This window comes from Hemicordylus capensis, chromosome 2 (genome assembly GCF_027244095.1).
Source record: "Hemicordylus capensis ecotype Gifberg chromosome 2, rHemCap1.1.pri, whole genome shotgun sequence".
NCBI classification, from domain to species: domain Eukaryota; kingdom Metazoa; phylum Chordata; class Lepidosauria; order Squamata; family Cordylidae; genus Hemicordylus; species Hemicordylus capensis.
In genome coordinates, this window is record NC_069658.1 from 141084470 (window position 1) to 141102116 (window position 17647).

The following is a 17647-nucleotide window of genomic DNA, read 5'->3' on the forward strand; positions in this document are numbered from 1 at the left end:
TTCCATGTTGTGCCCAACATCCAGGCTTGGCGGGTGGGGGAAGCAAAACCCCAAATGGTTGCAGCACCACACTGAGCTGCCAGAAAAAGAAAAGGGGCGAAAACTCAGCCCGCTCCAGCCCAGAGAGCGAAAAGCGGAGGGGAAGCGAGAGCGTTTGTGGGGTGGGGAGGGGAGACCCTCACAAGCCCCTCCCTCCCTCCGGACTCAGCCGGTTCCTTTCTCTCTCTCTCTGCCCGCTGGGTTATTTCCTCTTCCTCTCGGCGGGCGGGAGGAGAGAAAGAGAAGAGGCGGCAGGCTGGGCTGGTAGCAGCAGGAGGAGACGGCAGTGGCGGCGCTGTTGCTGAGCGTGTGTGTGGGACGGCGGCGGCGACGTGGGGAGGGGAATAGGGACCAGGGAGACCGACGAAACCCGCTGCCGCTGCTGTCGTCGTCGAGCGGGGGGGCGGCGCTAGGAGCTGGCGGGGGCCTGAGCGAGCTTACAGAGTCACCGTGTCACGGCGGCGGCACCCGCCCGCCTGCCTGCCTGCCTGCTGCCGCCCGGGAAGGGGGGGAAACTGCCGCCGCCGCCGCCTCCTTTTTCCCGGAGAGGCCTCACCATCATCGCCGCCTCCTCCTCCTCCTCCTCCTCGGCTGCCGCCGGAATCGATCCCCTCCCTTCGCGCGCTCCGAAGCGAACCATCCCAAGCCGTGCAGAAGGAGGGGGGACTTGGGGGCCCAGGCTAGGCCAGGCTGGGCCGGGCCCAGGCTGCGGAGCCGGCGCCGAGCAGCCAAGACCGGGGTGGGTGGGAGGGGGGAACTGGAGCCCGGGACGGGCCTGGGCTGGGCCGGGCCGCTGCTGCCGCCGCCTTCTCCTCTGAACTAGGATGTCCCGACATGAAGGTGAGTGTGAGGCCGGGCCTGGGCGAGACATGCCGGGGTGGGGGAGAGGAGAGCGAGAGGTGGGTCATCATGGCGCCGCCGGCGCCGCTGCATTAGGCGTAAGCAGGCAGAGAAGCCGGCAGCCGAGCCCAACCCGGGGCAGCAGGAACCGGTGGCTGTGGCAGAAGGGCGGGCCGGACCCGGCCCGCTTTGCATTGTCATGGGGCCTGTGTCCGTTACGGCTCCTTCTCGGCCCGGACCAAAGGGTGGCTGGAAGTGCGGCCTAAGAACGGGGCCCAGGCCGTTGTGAGCGCCTCAGCTCTGGGCCTGGCCGGGCCTGGCCTTGCCTCGGCCCCGCCCTGGAGCGGGGGAAGCAGGAGTTGGGGGGCGAATGCGGCCCCTTTTTCGCGGACCGTCTGTGCCACCAGGGCGGGGATGATTGGTAGTGGAAGGGTGGGTAGGTAGGTAGGTAGGTGAGGCGTCAGCAAGGCCCAGTTGTCAGGGGCAGGAAAGTACGTGTTCGGGGTGGTGGTGGTTTGTACACCGGCAGAGTTGACGGTTGTTACGGGACACGTGGGAATGGCGTGCATATGCTTGAGGATTAACGGCGGCGAGCGTTGAGGAACGGTGGTGGAGGAGTTTGGTGTTGGACGTTTAGCGGGCCACATGGTAGGGAGAGTCCTGGGCGGGCAGGCAGGAGTGAATGTGTGTAAGAGGGAGGGAAGGAGGGGAAACGTAGAGCGGGGATGAATGTACTAGTTGACATTGTGTCGCCGGAGGATAATGGATTTGTTTTGGCCAAAGTTAGGGTGGGGTGAACGTGGAGTCCAGGACGGAGAGGGATCGGCGGCAGTGCCAGTGGAGGTGTGTGCCGACCGGCAGGGTAACTGGTTGGGATCAGAGGCCTGCAAAGTGTACAGAGGGCATATCTGTATACGTGTTGATGTGGCAAGGGAAAAATGTACAGAGTTATGCTGAAGTCAGTATGAGGACCCTGGGGGACGTGAGGAAGTGAGTTTTTAAGGGGAAGTTGAAACTCTGGGATTGCTGTGAAATGAAGCATATGCTTCAGATAATGCATACTCGTATAGCAGAGAAAGGCATACATAAGGAGATATATAATTCTACCTGGAATTGAGAAGGATGTATAAGGGAGAGGAAATAGGTTGGATCTTATTGTTGTTTATGGTGTACTCGTGCAATATGTTGAGGTAGTCGAGGAGAGACATGTTTTCATATTCCTTTTGCTATATAAAGTAGGGGATTTGCATAGGTTTATGGGAAGCCTAACAAGTTGTAGTTGGACTCTGGGCTGGTAGGTAGCCATTTGTCTAGCAACAAATAAAAATGTCTATCATTCAAGTAGTATTTTATGTCTCTGCTTAAGTTGCCTTATGTTGTGTAGGTACATGTGGGCTGGTCGATTCACTGTAATTATTTATGATGCTGACATCTTAACACTTGTTCTCTTTTAAAATATATGTATAATGTCATGCTGTTTTTCTCCTTTTACTTGCTCACATCTTGCAGTGATACAGAAGGCAATGTAGATGATCAGTTTTTCCTGTGCTGTTTATTGCTGATGTAGAGTAAATGAATGATCAAACTGAGAGAAACTGAAAAGGTGAAAAAGGCGTATGTGTAATAGAAAGAGAGAATGTAGAAGTATGTATGATCAATAGGCCTTTGAGGGGGGTGATTTGTGTGGTTTTTGTTATAGTATTGTGCAAAGAGAAGATCTACAGAAGTTATCTGTAGAAAATATTTTTTTTTAACACAACGCGGGCAAGTTCAAAACTAGGGAAAGATGAAGTTTAGATGTAATTATCAATGGGTCTGAAATGTTGCTGTCGAAGTGGAGCTACATATAATACTTGTGCTGAGGAATGAAAAGAGTTCAGGACAACCTAAACTTCTGTTTTACATGAGCAAATAATGTTCTATCTTTTACTGTTGGTTAGTGCCTTTCATAGCTGGGAATTCACTCCCCAAGATGTAGTGATGGCCACTGGCTTAAATGGCTTTACCAGGGGAAGAACAGATTCATAGAGGATAAGCATATTGATAACTATTAGCCATAATAGCAAAATGGAACCTTCCTGTTCAGAGGCAATGTACCACAGACAGGATGCTTGGGGTCAAATGGGAACAGGCTCATGCCCTCATGCACTGCTTGTGGACTTCCTGGAAGCATCTGGCTGGCCACTGTTTGAAACAAGATGCTGGGCTAGTTGAATTCTTAGTCTGCTGTAGCAGAGCTGCTTTTGTGTCTTAGTGAACAGTAAGTTTTGTTAGTGTTGTCTTTTTGAGGATGAATGGTTCTTCAATTGTTGTTTAAGGCCTGCAATCAAAGTGTACACTGGCTTAAAGTATACTAGCAGAATAAAGATCCATTATAGCTGTGCTGATTAAAATTATCAAGGAGAGATGCCAAGTACTTCTGAGGTTTATATGTATTCTGCAGATGCCAGCTCTTCAAAGTCTGAAAGCTTTCCCTATAAATGGCTGTAATAACTGATTTAAAAAGCATTTGCCTTGAGAGATTCTGCAAGTATACAGTCATGGCTTTTGTACAGCCTGTTCCTATGCATATAGACTATGAGTTTTGACTATAGACTGGTTTTGATGAGGTTTATTCCCAAGTTAATTTTCATAGGACTGTAGTTTTAAAATGATTTTATTTCCTGCATGGGATATCATTGATTAAAAATGAGGTTGTTTACTTTTAATTAGCAATGATGCTTTGGGATATTCTCAAAATGGGATGATCTCAGAAAATCAGGGAAAATGTGGTGTTCTGAAGGCTTTGGCAAAATATAGACTTTCTTCTCATTATTTGTTAGTGTTTAGTGTGCAAGTGTTCTGTCTTGTGTTCCCAATCCATAAGAGAGAGAATGCTCTGAATATCCCTTCAAGAACCACTAAAAGTATGATGCAAGCAAACATGTGGTGCTTCTTTCAGTCTTTGTAGAGTACCTCGCATATCAGAGAATCCACATTAGCTGTTAAATTCTACAACTTAGATCTCTTAGTACAGGGGTGGGCAAACTTGGAGCTCCAGCTGGGGATGGGAGCTGTTCAACAACATCTGGAGGACCAGGTTTCCCCACCCCTGTTGTAGTAAGTTGTATTTCAGAGAGGAATATAGGAAGCCTCCTTTTATCTAGTCAAACCATTGATCCATCTTGGTCAGTGTTTTCTACTCTGACTGGCAGTGAGACTTAAGGTTTCAGGCAGAAGTGTTGTTCTTTCCAACCCTATCTGGAGATGCCAAGGATTTAATCTAGGACTTTCTGCATGTAAATCAGATGCTCTTGCACTCCATCTCCATTTCATTAAAGAAACATTGGTTCTCTCACATGTAGATGTCTGGACTCTCCCCATTAGCATGTCCCACAAATATGAGAGTAGTATGGCTGGTGAAAATATATCTGCAAAGGCTGGATGGTCTCTGTGGATAGCTAGAATTAGGGAACTAAGAGTTAATAAGAATTTGGAAGGCCAGGTGTTATCAGAATTCCATCGTTCAGGAGTTAGGCAGGGATATGTTAGTAGGCAGCAAGGCCTTAAACATTTCTAGGGGAACAAGAGGAACTAGATTTCTAGGAAGCCAGTGAAGGTAGTTTGTAGCCACATATAGTATAGTATAGGTCCAGTATAGGATGTTGCACCAGTGACTGCTGTAGCACAATGATAGCTTATATAGTCTGGCTCTTCAGTTCACACCTGGTGTCTGTTTCGAGAGGAACCTTGATTCTGCAACTAGTTGTATGAAATGTTTATCCTTTCTCAGCACAGCTGTAAGTGAACAGTTTTGTGCTTTGTCTGTGTTGCTTGACGTCTTTCTTGTGCCCAGATCACAGCTCCTTCTTTGAAGAGTGGTGACTGAGGAATCTTGGTTGTGGGCTTGTGGAGAAGGGTGCTTCCGCAACAGGTTCTCATCTGTTGTGCATGTGGGTTCTTCCCTTTGCAATCTTGGTTCTGATATGTTCTGATGCTGTTGGTTGCTTTGGCTAGGAACGACTCTTAATGGCTTAGCATGGCCAACATTTTGAAGGAGCAATTCTCTTTGCTCTCCAGTGATGGTGAGGATTGTGTCTCAGGCTTGAGCAGATACATTGTGGTAGAAATGGCTTGTGCCTGCCTTGGTTTGTCTTTGACACTCTTTTATTGGTGCCATAATTTGTTACTAGTACAAGATGAAAAACTCCCAAAATCAGAATGGAACGAACCAGTATGGAATGCTTGTACATATCATATGTTTGGGATGTGTGAAAATAATAATGAAGCAGTGAATCCTCACACTTCAGGTTTGTATGTTGCTAATTAGCATCCCTGCTGACTGGGCAAGAAGCATCTCTTTAAACTGGTGGCTCTCTTAGAGTTATGATTACAATTCGACTGTTACAATTCAGCTCAGTATATGGTCTTTCTCAGTGGCTGTTGCTGGTGACGTGTGTGTTAGATTGTGAGCCCTTTGGGACAGGGAACCATTTACCTTTTGCTATGTTTTTGCTTTGAGAACTTTTTTTTGGGTTGAAAAGTGATGTATAAAACTTTTTTTAAAAAATGCTTCACTTTATTGTACAACTTGTGTTTTGTCACAACACCTGCATCATGTGGATGCTGAGAGCTCTCTTGTTGACTCGGAACAAAAGTCCATCTAATCTAACATTCTGTTTCCAGTAGTGGCTAGCCAGGTGCCCCTTAGAAGCTCATAAACAGGACATGATGGGGAAAACCAGTAGTACTTACTACTATTACGCATATTTATATACCACTTTTCAACAAAAGTTCTCAGTGAGGTTTACACAGAAAAAGAATAAGGAGAATATGGTTCTCTGTCTCCAAAGGGCTCAGTGTCTAAAAAGCAATGCAAGGTAGACACTTAACAGAAGCCACTGGAGGGATGCTTTGCTGGGCTCTATAAGAACGGTTGCTCTTTTCCTGTTAAATATAAGGAATCACCACTTTAAAAGTTGTCTCTTTGCACAGTTATACTGTCATAGATGTGGAGGTTCTATTTTACATCAGTGGGTAATGATAAAGGATCTTTACTCTGTGAACTTATCCATTTAAAAAAACAAAAACACCACCACCTATTCAGCTAATACCAATTACATCTTGTAGCAATAAATTCCTAGAGTTACGTTTTTGCTGCATAATACTTCCTCTCATTTTCTGAGCTTGAGCTTCTTCTCACAAGCAGTGAGAAAGGCTCCAGAGTGGGCTGTGGGGAAGGCGGGTTAAACATACCTTCCGTGCAGGCGATCCAACTGGCGTCCCCTCATCCCACCCAGACAATTTCCCGTGCACTGAGGCAGCGGGGAGGGTTAGGGGTTGGGATGTGTCATCCCAGCCCCCAGAAATACCATGATGCACTGTGCGAGTGCATAGTGCATCATGGGAATCTCCCCTCCCCTCCTCAAGCTGCCAGAGGGTCAGAAAAACAGGGTAAAGGGAGCACTTGCTCCCTTAACCTCATTTTAATGTGTGGCTATTTAGATGGAGTTGCTGCTGGGATCAGCCCGCTCCCAGCGGTTTACACATGCATGCAAAACCGGGCTCGACTCACTTAGCCCAGTTTTGCACGTGCACGTGAATAGCCTGCTAGTATACTGAAAGAGAAAAAGGGCTTGATTCAGTCCACCATAGGTGCAGTGCATGAGCCTGGCTTTTCCTCTGCCCCCATGGACAGCCACTCAGTGACATGAAGCTGCAAGAAAAGGAAGACTTCTGGCATCCGTGTCCAGTCTTCCTCCCTCCACTTGCTTAAGAAATGTGGCACATAGTCTTTGACTGAGCAGAGCAGGGTGGATTGCCTGGGGATGTCAGAAGTGCACAGAGCTTCCTAGTGCATTCATCTCACTCCTGATCTCTCATTCCCAGTAGCTGTCTGGTGTGTGAATGCCTGTGTGCACATGCTGGGTAGGGAGGGAAATGAGCCTTATTATGGCAGGCACTGGGCCTGTGATGAACTTGCTTGCCCAGTGTAATTTCTCTTTACTCCTCATATCATGATGTTCTGAGACTTCCTCTCTTATTTTCAGCCCCTCCTCTAATAATCACAATGTTTACTTTGTCATTTTTCACTTATGTCATACACAATTGACATTTTTCAATGGGTGTTTGACTATATTTTCTTCCGAGTTAGTCTTTCTTGGAGTTCTCTTGGAGAACTCTTGGAGTTCTTCATTCTGCTTGGAAATGCTCTGAATAATTTGATGTCACTACAAATGTGCCCATCTTGCTGTTCAACCCAATTGATAATCTGTGAATAAATTAAAGAGCACTGTCTCCAATACAGATTGTTGGAGGACCTCCACTGTTTACTTTCTTTTATTTTGAAAATTGTGTATTTCTTTCCCATAAAGAAAACTGATTCTTTAACCACTTGTTGATCCATAAGATGACCCATTCCCTTATTCTGTGTTGCTAAATTGCTTAAGAGACTTTGTCAAAGTCTTCCTTGAAAGTCCAAGTATATAATGTTGAGATTATATTTAATCTCAACTGTGTTTAAGAGAGGAGAGCTGGTCTTGTGGTAGCAAGCATTACTTGTCCCCTTAGCTAAGCAGGGTCTGCCCTGGTTGCATTTGAATGGGAGACTACATGTAAGCACTGTAAGATATTCCCCTTAGGGGATGGAGCCGTTCTGAGAAAGAGCATCTAGGTTCCAAGTTCCCTCTCCAGCATCTGCAAGATAGGGTTGAGAAAGATTCCTGCCTGCAGCCTTGGAGAAGCTGCTGCAAGTCTGTGTAGACAATACTGAGTTAGATAGATCAATGGTCTGACTCAGTATATGGCAGCTTCCTATGTTGAAATTACTGCTATTCTTGAGGATTCTCACAATAATCCTAAGAGTTTGGCGAAGCAAGACTTCTCTTTGCAGTTCTGCTGATTCTTTTCCAGTATACGCTGCTGCGTTTATATTCAAGTATGATACCTTTAATTTTACTTTTCACTGATTTTTCTGACATGTGTCAGATCTTCTGCACTCCAAAAAACAAACTTCTTAAAGTTGGTGTTGTAGTGGATGCTTATGAAACTTTTGGTAAAGATGCTGAGTTGAGCAATGTTGTATATGTTAAAAGAGAAACACTTTCACATTTGTATTCTTAAAGTTGAATTTGTCAGTTCTGTTCTTCAAATCCTTTGGTACTGCTGTCTGACCTAGTTCTTCAGATGTACTGTATGCCAACTTCATGTGTGACTATCTGTCTAGCATCTTCAGCAGTAAAGATTAATGCAGAGGATTCATTTAACTTCTCTGCCCCTTCATTGCCTTCAGTATTTATTTTATACCTTTCTTTTCTAATGATCACACTGCCTCTCTGTCTGGCTTCCTGCTGCTAATATGCTTAAAAACATTTTTACTAAGTTGTCCTTGACTTGACTTAGTCTAGCTTTACATATTGCAGATCTTTATCTGGCAGAGCCCCTTTAGCTCTGACTCTTCCGTTAGCATATTGCTTGGAATAATCATTGGTTCTCAGGGGGGAAAACAAAATCTTCACATTCTTTTTTGCAAGATGGCCAACAGCAAAATCTATACATGCATCCTACTAAGATATGGGCAATTACACAATTTTACTTGAACACACTGTGTCTTGCCATTTCTCCATTAGTAATGCAATTTGGGGTTAGCAATTGAGCTATTAATGACTTGAGGTGTGAGGGCTTAGGAAAAACCAACTTTTCTCCCAAGGCCAGAGCTGGAAAATTTGAAAAAAAACTTATGAGATTTTCTCTCTTAAAATGATGCATAAAATGCTTTACAAGGCATGGGTTTGAAAGATCACTTCCTGCCCATTTCTTTTCCAAAATACTGTCAAACAACTACGTAACAAGAAGGTGTTTTGTGTAAGATGGTGAAAAAAATAGACAATTACAACTCTAATTATCATGTATACTATAGAGTTTATAACTTAACTCCTTGAGAACTTAGGACAGTTTGAAAGAGGATTGGTTGTTTTGGTACACATCCTTGCCCCACTCTTGACCTCTGGTACATTTTAGGCATGTTTATATTGTTTGTTTCTAAGATCTTAAAAAATTATTTGATTAGAAGCAAGTGAGAGAAAAGCACCATTCAAACTTTCTGTAACTTTCTATAAAAATACGCTTACATCATTCTGGAAGTTCCTCCCCATCACGTTTATCTTCCCTCCCCCATGCTCTTCACATTTAGGATGAAGTTCATCTGAAGAGGTGAACTCCATAACAATGATCATAACTATTTCTGTGATCAGCAGCTTGAGGCACCTCTTAGATAAATGGCCATCCTAAGCATGAAGAGCAGTGTGCGTGTGCACTGACCCGCTCTGAATGATGTAAGCATGTACACCAGAGTTTTTGCTGAACGCTTGAACATAGTTAAAATGTGTGTACCATTAGAAGCAAAGCAATGCAATGCTTCAGAATACTTTAAAAACTGCTTTTGGTCTCCATTATTTACTTAATAAGGATATTGTTAACAATTGATCAATATTAACAATATTAATTGTAAATAATTGCTCAGAAAATGATTTTATTTTACTAGTCTAGATAATTCTGACTGCAGGAAGACTTTCTAATTTCAGATAAGTTCCATCTTACTCACTACAGTGGTTTATGGCTCTTATTTTCAATTGACAAGATATAAGATGTGTCCAGATATCTTAGGCTGTAGTAGCTTGGAGGTCAATCTCTAGCACTACATATTTTTGTAATTAATATTTAGTACACTTATGGCATTTAAAAGTATAAATTCTTTAGTTTTGTTTAAAAAAAGAAAATCCAAACCTTATCTGCTAATTAAGCTTTACCTAGTTTCTCTTGTGCCCTTTAAACAGTAAAGTAAGTTTAAATACAATACCAAAAGAGTGTGTGTGTGTGTGTGTGTGTTTTATATATCTACCCCCAAAGTTTCTGCTCCCCCCAAAAAAACAATCCAACCAACTCTGGAAAAATGTTCTCTTCCAATGATTTCAAAGTTTCTGGAAATTTTATCTCTGTTAAAGAGTTCTAATGGGATACATTGCAGTTTGAACCTCTGTACTTGCTAAGTGCCTGGCCTAAGAGGGCTATGGGCCATCATGGTGGTACAAATGTAATGACCTGTTCAGAACAACAGTTAAATAAGGCTTTGAGTCGTGGCTGAAAATTTTCTTGTACCTGAGATAGACGCCTAGGCGTGTGTTAAATAAGTCGTTGATGCTCTGGTCTCAGCCAGCTGTGTTTATTTGAAACCCTTGTAAATTGGCAGCCTTAAATACACAGAACTGTGGTGGGTGGTTTACAAATTGAGTTATAAAATACACTTCTGTCACTTTTCATACTTCTTTATAGATTCCTTTCAGCAAATACTGCAGTCAAACATCAAGCTTTTGTCCACAGCTATGATGACTAAATATTTGTTGTCATTGTTGTTAATAATTACATTTATATCCTGTGCTTCCTCCAAGGAGCCCAGAGTGGTGTTCTACATACTTAAGTTTCTCCTCACAACAACCCTGTGAAGTAGGTTAGACTGAAAGAGAAGTGACTGGCCCAGAGTCACCCAGCAAGTATGCCTGAATGGGGATTTGAACTTGGGTCTCCCCGGTCCTAGTCCAGCACTATAACCACTACAGCATGCAGGCTCATTTACCTGGAACATTGGTAGCTGCCATATACTGAGTCAGACTGTTGATCCATCTAGCTCAGTATTGTCTTCGCAGACTGGCAGCAGCTTCTCCAAGGATGCAGGCAGGAGTCTCTCTCAGCCCTATCATGGAGATGCTAGGGAGTGAACTTGGAACCTTCTGAATGCAAGCATGTAGATGCAGAGCAGCTCCATCCCCAAGGGAAATTCATTATAGTGCTCACATGTAGTATCCCATTCAAATGTAACCAGGGAGGTCCCTGCCTAGCAAAGGGGACAATTAATGCTTACTACCGCAAGACCAGCTCTCCTCCCTACCACCAAATTAAACTTGAGTCTTATTATTTCTGCACAAGTAATTTTTGCTTTACAGATGTGTATTGTATTAACAACTGTGGACTCCTTTTTTTTGTTCCTCTTGTATTTATGGATTATGCAGTCTAATTGCATCCTAAGTCATAGACCAGTATTTTCGAAACTTCTAATAGATGAGGAAGGCTCCCCCCACCTCTGAATTAGAATGAAGTATATCTCCAAGTTTTACATGCCAGGATTTTTAGTTTGTATAAGAATATTTCCTCTCAGAGGAGCCAGTCACCTGTATTTTTGCATGAGTCACTGCTCTGGGCTTGCTTTCTGGGATTAGAAGGGGATAAGTCCAGAATAGTGACGCATGCAGAGCTGCAACAGGCAGCTATCTTTGAGGGTAGGTAGTTCTGCTGCATCTGAGTTGGGAGTGATTGAATGATGCAACCAAGCCAAATGCAGAGAGATGGCAGAATTACACCCTCTTAGTGGAAGATAGTGGTGTGCCCGAACCGGTCCAGAGCCATGCAAAAGGCCTCTGGACCGGTCTGGAATTCGGGCGGTCTGACGGGGGGGGAGGAGTGTCGCTTTACAGGTTGGGGGGGTAGTACTTACCCCTCTTGCCGCTCTTCCCCCTCCGGCGCTCAACTTTAAGGAAATGTTTTTGGGGCGGCAGGGTTCCTCCCTGCCGCCCCTGTCCCCATCGTTGTCTGCAAAACTCTGAGCAAGTAGAAGCTGGCGCCACACATGCACCTGGCGTGCATGCGCCGCATACGTCACATATAAATGTGTGACGTATGCGGTGCGCGCCGGTGGCGACGACAGGCGCGCGCCGCGACAGGCGCATGTGTGGCGCCAGCTTCTACTTGCTCAGAGTTTTGCAGGCAACGATGGGGACAGGGAGAAAAACTGCCGCCCCAAAAACGTTTCCTTAAAGTCGAGCGCCGGAGGGGGAAGAGTGGCAGGAGGGGTAAGTACTACCCCCCGCCCTTAAAGCGACGCTCCCCCCAGTGCCGGACCATGCCTCCGTGGTTCCATGCACATCCCTACTGGAAGATGATGATGATTATTTATTCGATTTCTATACCACCCTTCCAGAAATGGCTCAGGGCGGTTTATACAGAGAAATAACAAATAAATAAATAAGATGGTTCCCTGTCCCCAAAGGGCTCACACTCTAAAAAGAAACACAAGATAGACACCAGCAACAGTCACTGGAGGTACAGTGCTGGAGGTGGATTGAAAGAAGGAACACCAGGGCAATGAATCGTGGAGAGATGTAGCAGTCTGTCTCCTGTGGAGGTGTGTACTTTGTACTTATAGAAGTATTTATTTAGAAAACTAGCAGTTTTCTCACAGCATGTTAGTGTGCCCCCGACACACAGGTTTGGGAATGACTGCCATAGGCTATATTAAAAACTGACCAAAATACTTGGAGAACAAATCTACATGCATATAAATATTTCATCTGAGAGAGTGACTTTTAAGAAGAACCTTGGTTATTTCTTTTTTAAAGAAGTATTTGGCTACTGAAGAAAAAACTTAACTCTGTGATCTCTTGTGGACAACCACTTTTCCCCCCCTTTTTGTTTTTTTTGGCCAATTTTGTGTTATGGTACCTACATGAGATATTTGTCCTGATCCAAATATCAGGACAAATATAGCATGGGAGCTTATTCATTATGGGTTTCCCTGCCTGCTTGAACTACTGTAATTTTGGGGAGAAAGGCTGCAGCAGGTACATTTTAAAAAGTTGTTTATGCCAGTGCAGCATTTATGCTAGAATTCAGGATCAAGCTGCAGTAAAATTTTAAGCATTCAACACAGCCGAAAAAATAATGCATGATGTCTCCCTCTAAATGCAGTGTTTACGCCGATGTAGCATTTCTGCTGGGTTTCTGCAATCTTTAAAGAAGGTTGTCCTATGGAACTACCTCTTTATGTATTCTAGACCATGGGTTCCTAACTTCTTTTAACAAGTCTACCCCTTCTGTCCCAAACTTTCAGTTCAGGTACACTTTCAAAGTATTTCAGTGTATTGTGTATTTCAGGTACACAAACTTGTGTGTGTGTTCAATTCTGAGATGGACTATTCCAGTCACTGGCTTATATCCTACTTATGAGCATTCCCATTGAAATTAATAGAACACGTGAGCTTGTCCCATTAATTTCAATGACTGCTTATGAGTGGCTTAATCTGGATGTAAGCCAATGACTGGAGCACCTCTAAACTGTGTGTACCGTGTTTTCCCGAAAATAAGACAGTGTCTTATATTAATTTTAGCCCCCCCAAATGCACTAGGGCAATTAGCGGTACATCAGAAATTACTGCTAGGTCTTACTTTTGGGGAAACGGGGTATGTATACACATACAGAGATAAAAATGCCAATTTTAAGTGTTACATTTAGGGAGACAAGCAACTAAAGTTGCTGGCTCACACCCATACTAAGTCACTCATAATGAGTCTAACTGAAATTAATATTTTAATGGGAGTACTCCGTGCTAACTTTCTGAAGACTGAGTGAGGTTGAGGGAAGGGGTATGCTGAACCTCAATGTGTAACCAGCCAATCGGGAACAGAGGAGGAGGAGGGTCTTCAGCCTCCGCTCCCTTCTGCAGCAGGCACATGGCTGCAGATGCATCAGCTCAGATGGGGAACAGATAGTGTGGCTGCGGTGTGGGGAGGTAGGAGGTTTGGAGTATCCCCTTGGAGCCCTTCAAGTACCCCGGGGTACCTGTTGGGAACCCCTGTACTTTCAAATATATTGAAAGTAGCCACATGTGTGTGCTTTTATGTGATTAACTGTAGGAGTGTCATAAATTAAACTGAAAGCTTGATCTTCTAACATCATCAGTAGTTCTTAGCAGACATTGATCTCTTAACCATAGATAAGAGATTGGGAGAGACTGCGGGAACATGTGCTCTCTCGCTCTTTCTTCCCTTCAGCATGACTTAACTGCAGTTGTGTAAAATCAGCGACAATGTTAAGACTAACAGGGTTTCCGCTTAACCAGGATGTGAAATAGACGTCAAACTCTGGTTAAATTCAGGATAATCAAGATTTGAGCGCTAAGTCGTTTATTTGAACATGCCTACTTCATTTTCTCTCTACTTTTAAAGCAGCTCAAATACTTGAATACTTGCATACATAGTTGTTTCCTAAAGTGTCACACTTACTAATGAATAAAATCAGTTACAGTGTAATGTCTTCTGAAGTATCTTCTCCTTTTCCACAAAAATAATTTCAGAATCCAGCAAATGTTACTTCAGAATTACTCTGCAAACTTCATAAAGCTATTGTGAAGCAAGAGTGAAAGAAAGTTATTTCGTAAAAACGGGTTTAGGCCTATAGTAAAAAGAAAAGTACCTTAAGAATACTATCTGCCATTTGAGGGAGAGGAGAGCTGGTCTTGTGGTAGCAAGCATGACTTGTCCCCATAGCTAAGCAGGGTGCACCCTGGTTGCATCTGAATGGGAGACTTGATGTGTGAGCACTGCAAGATATTCCCCTCAGGGGATGAAGCCGCTCTGGGAAGAGCAGAAGGTTCCAAGTTCCCTCCCTGGCTTCTCCAAGATAGGGCTGAGAGAGATCCCTGCCTGCAACCTTGGAGAAGTCGCTGCCAGTCTGTGAAGACAATACTGAGCTAGATAGACCAATGGTCTGACTCAGTATATGGCAGTTTCCTATGTTCTTGCGAGTTAGCATTGTAATGTAAAATTATATTTTGAATAGTGGAATTAAATTGATAAATTAAATCAGCTGCAAAAGTACCTAGGGATGTGAATATGTGTTTCTTATCCCCTCCCCACCCTTGCAGTGCAGTGTTCCCTCTAACAGGGATTCCCAGATGTTAACTACAACTCCCATAATCCCCAGCCAAAGGCCGTTGAAGCTGGGGATGATGGGGGGTTGTAGTTAACAACATCTGGGAATCCCTGTTAGAGGGAACAGTGCTGCAGTGTGGAAATGAGGTTTGATAAATATAGTTGCAAATGACCCTTTCATTGGATGTCAAGGGTTTTCCTCTAACAGAAATTGAGCTTTCACTCTTTAAAAAATAAGATGGTTGCTTTTTGTCTTACAAGAGACTGTTGCATGCTTATTCATGGTTTTTTTTTTTTTTTGAATCTGTAGAGAAGTATGAAGGGCAGATGTTTTCTTTCCATTTGCAGCTCTTACTTTTAGGTGGCCTTTATTTAATTTCACTAATGGCCTCCCATAATCCGTCACACCTATTGACTAATAAAACAGTGCTGCTCCCCAAAGATTATGCCATAAGCATATGAATACAGGTGACTCTTGATTTTATATTTGTGAGCTGAATACTTTAAAAAAATTATAATTAAAGCAAAACTCTTGCTCATTTACTACAAGAATATAAAAGCTGCCATGTTGTGAAATGAGCCTAAGAATATAGCAGCTGTTTTGCTGGATTATGTCATAGTGCATCTAGTCAAGCATTTTGTTTCCAACAGTGGCTGATCAGGTGCTCTTGGAAAACTCCCAAGCAGGGTGTGATGCAATGTCACTCTTGCTCTTTGTCCCCGCGTTTGGTAATTGGGGATATACTGCCTCTGAACATGGAGGTTACATTTAACTATCATGACTAATAGTGGTTGGTAGATTATCATCTACCAACATGAATTTGTCTGCTTTATAAAAAGCTATAGTAGTCATAGTCACATCTTGTGACCGTGAATTCTATAAGTTAACTTATATTGTATGAACTTCATGGTTTACTGATATTCTGTGTGCTATTGATTGATAAGAATTATTCAGAGGAAGTGCAAGCCATTAGAAGCTGCAGACTAATTGTGTGGGTGGTGACACAGGAGCTGTATTTCCTCAAATGTCCCTGCTCAGTGTGTTTATCTCCCACCCATGTGTGGTCCTGCTGAGGGAGGTGCATGAATATTTTGGTGGGGCAGGGAGCGGTACCTTTAAGCATGAGTAAAGCAGGATCTTGCATGCTCCTCCGATGCCTTGCTGCTTTTCTGGGTGTGGCACTGTGCTGCTTAGAAATCCACGTGGGGCTGTGGGGCTTCACCCAATAGCCTGCGCGCAGTTTGGCAGGACACACATGGCCACCATGTATGAGTGGTACCATGTGTGTGGTTAGCATGGTGTTGCTGACCACACACATGGCTGTTGCGCGCAGGCTACTGGACTTCTGAGTGGTGCAGTGCTGTGCCCGGAAAAGTGGAGGAGCAGGTAAGGACTTGCTTTACTCATGCTTAAAAGCAAGGTGGATTTGATTTAAATCAAACTGATTTAAATCACGATTTAAATCACTAGCAGGGTGGATAAAAATAAAAAAAATCAGATTTAAATCAAAAATCCGATTTAAATCAAAAAATCGGATTTTTTTGATTTAAATCGGATTTTTTTTATTTTTATCCACCCTGCTAGTGATTTAAATCATGATTTAAATCAGTTTGATTTAAATCAAATCCACCCTGCTTAAAGGTACCACTCCCCACCCTGCTGAAACGATTCAGCAGGCCATGTCAAATTGATTTGTGGATATCTCTTGGCCTGCTTGCAACTTCTTGTCTGTAGTAGAGTCAATACAAAGAAAAGCCAAAACATTAATTAATGGGATCCATAGCACAGAATGGGTATAGCTGCCTCTGTCGGATGTCACACACAAAGGGGGTGGGGCCCCAGATCTATGTAGCCTGTGTGAGCTCCCTGGAGCTCATTTCTAGGCAGGCAGCCCTCACTGCTGGGATTATGTTCATTTTGAGGAAGCGAAATTTTGAGGCAGCGAGGGCTGCCTGGCTAGAAATGAGTTCCAGAGAACTCCCGGTGGCGGTGGTGGTCAAAAAAATTCCTCATGGATCAGCACGAACTGGCACTCAGCTCATGGACTGGCGGTTGAGAAACCCTGCTATAGTCCATTTAGACCAGGCCTGCTCAACTTAGGCCCCCCCAGCTGTTTTTGGACTACAACTCCCATAATCCCCAGCCACTGTGGCCAATAGCCAGGGATTATGGGAGTTGTAGGCCAACATCTGCAGGAGGGCCGAAGTTGAGCAGGCCTGATTTAGACACATGAATTGCTAGGTTGTAATGGGACAAAAGGTTCGGCACAGTCTTATTCCATATCATTCTCTTTGCTAATTACTGAGACAAAGAATATACCTTCTTTTTACTCTCCTTCTATCCATAAAGTACAGTATGCGCTTTTGATCTGTGTTCTTATTTTTCTTACTACAAAGTCTCTTGCTAGCACTGAGGGTTTTTAAAAAAATATTTATAGACTGCTCAGGTTTGAATTCTATCTGGTGTCTAGTTCTTCCTGCTTTCTACCTACATTTCTCTTACAGTAAGCAACAACAACTTTGTTTACAATAAAAGATCAGCTAAAGAACTCCACAGTTTAACAAACTTACAGTAAGCCTATATGCAGGAGATATAACTGTGGACCAGAGCAGACATATTTATAGATCTCATAAGTGTAGTCAAGAGATTGGGGCAGTACATGAGGTTGCATGTCCATTCCCCTCTGAGTGTTACGTTGGGCAGCTTTATTCATGCATTCATTCACTTATTCATCACATTTATAAACCACCTAAAACATACATCCCAAGGCAGTGTATAGCAGTCTAAAACAACAAAATAAAACGAAACAGTATTTAAAAGTAGATTTAACAAAAGACTTGAGAAAACAGGTTTGTCTTGAGCAGTTTTTTGAAGGCAACCAGAGAAGGAAAAACTTATATTGACAGGGAGCACATTCCAAAGCCCTGGAACAGCCTTGGAGAAGGCTCAGCCCCGCATTGCCCCTAATTGAGCTGGAAGAAGCTGTGACTGAACCTCCTCACATGATCTCAGTAAGTGGCAGGGTTCATG

General features: G+C 43.7%; 1 protein-coding gene across 3 annotated transcripts in view; it reads left to right on the top strand.

Annotated features, from left to right (window-relative positions):
• The first annotated feature begins 207 nt into the window (after positions 1–207).
• Positions 208–17647, top strand: part of KCMF1 (potassium channel modulatory factor 1) — a 102917-nt gene continuing 85477 nt past the window's right edge. The window contains exon 1 of one of the 3 annotated variants that reach the window (XM_053297730.1): positions 208–879. In XM_053297730.1, coding sequence (XP_053153705.1) covers positions 864–879 — 16 coding nt within the window. In that variant the 5' untranslated portion in view covers positions 208–863. Of the gene's footprint in view, positions 880–1394; positions 1528–1601; positions 1723–17647 lie in introns of those variants that run through there. The other 2 variants (XM_053297731.1, XM_053297732.1) reach the window with 2 other exon arrangements.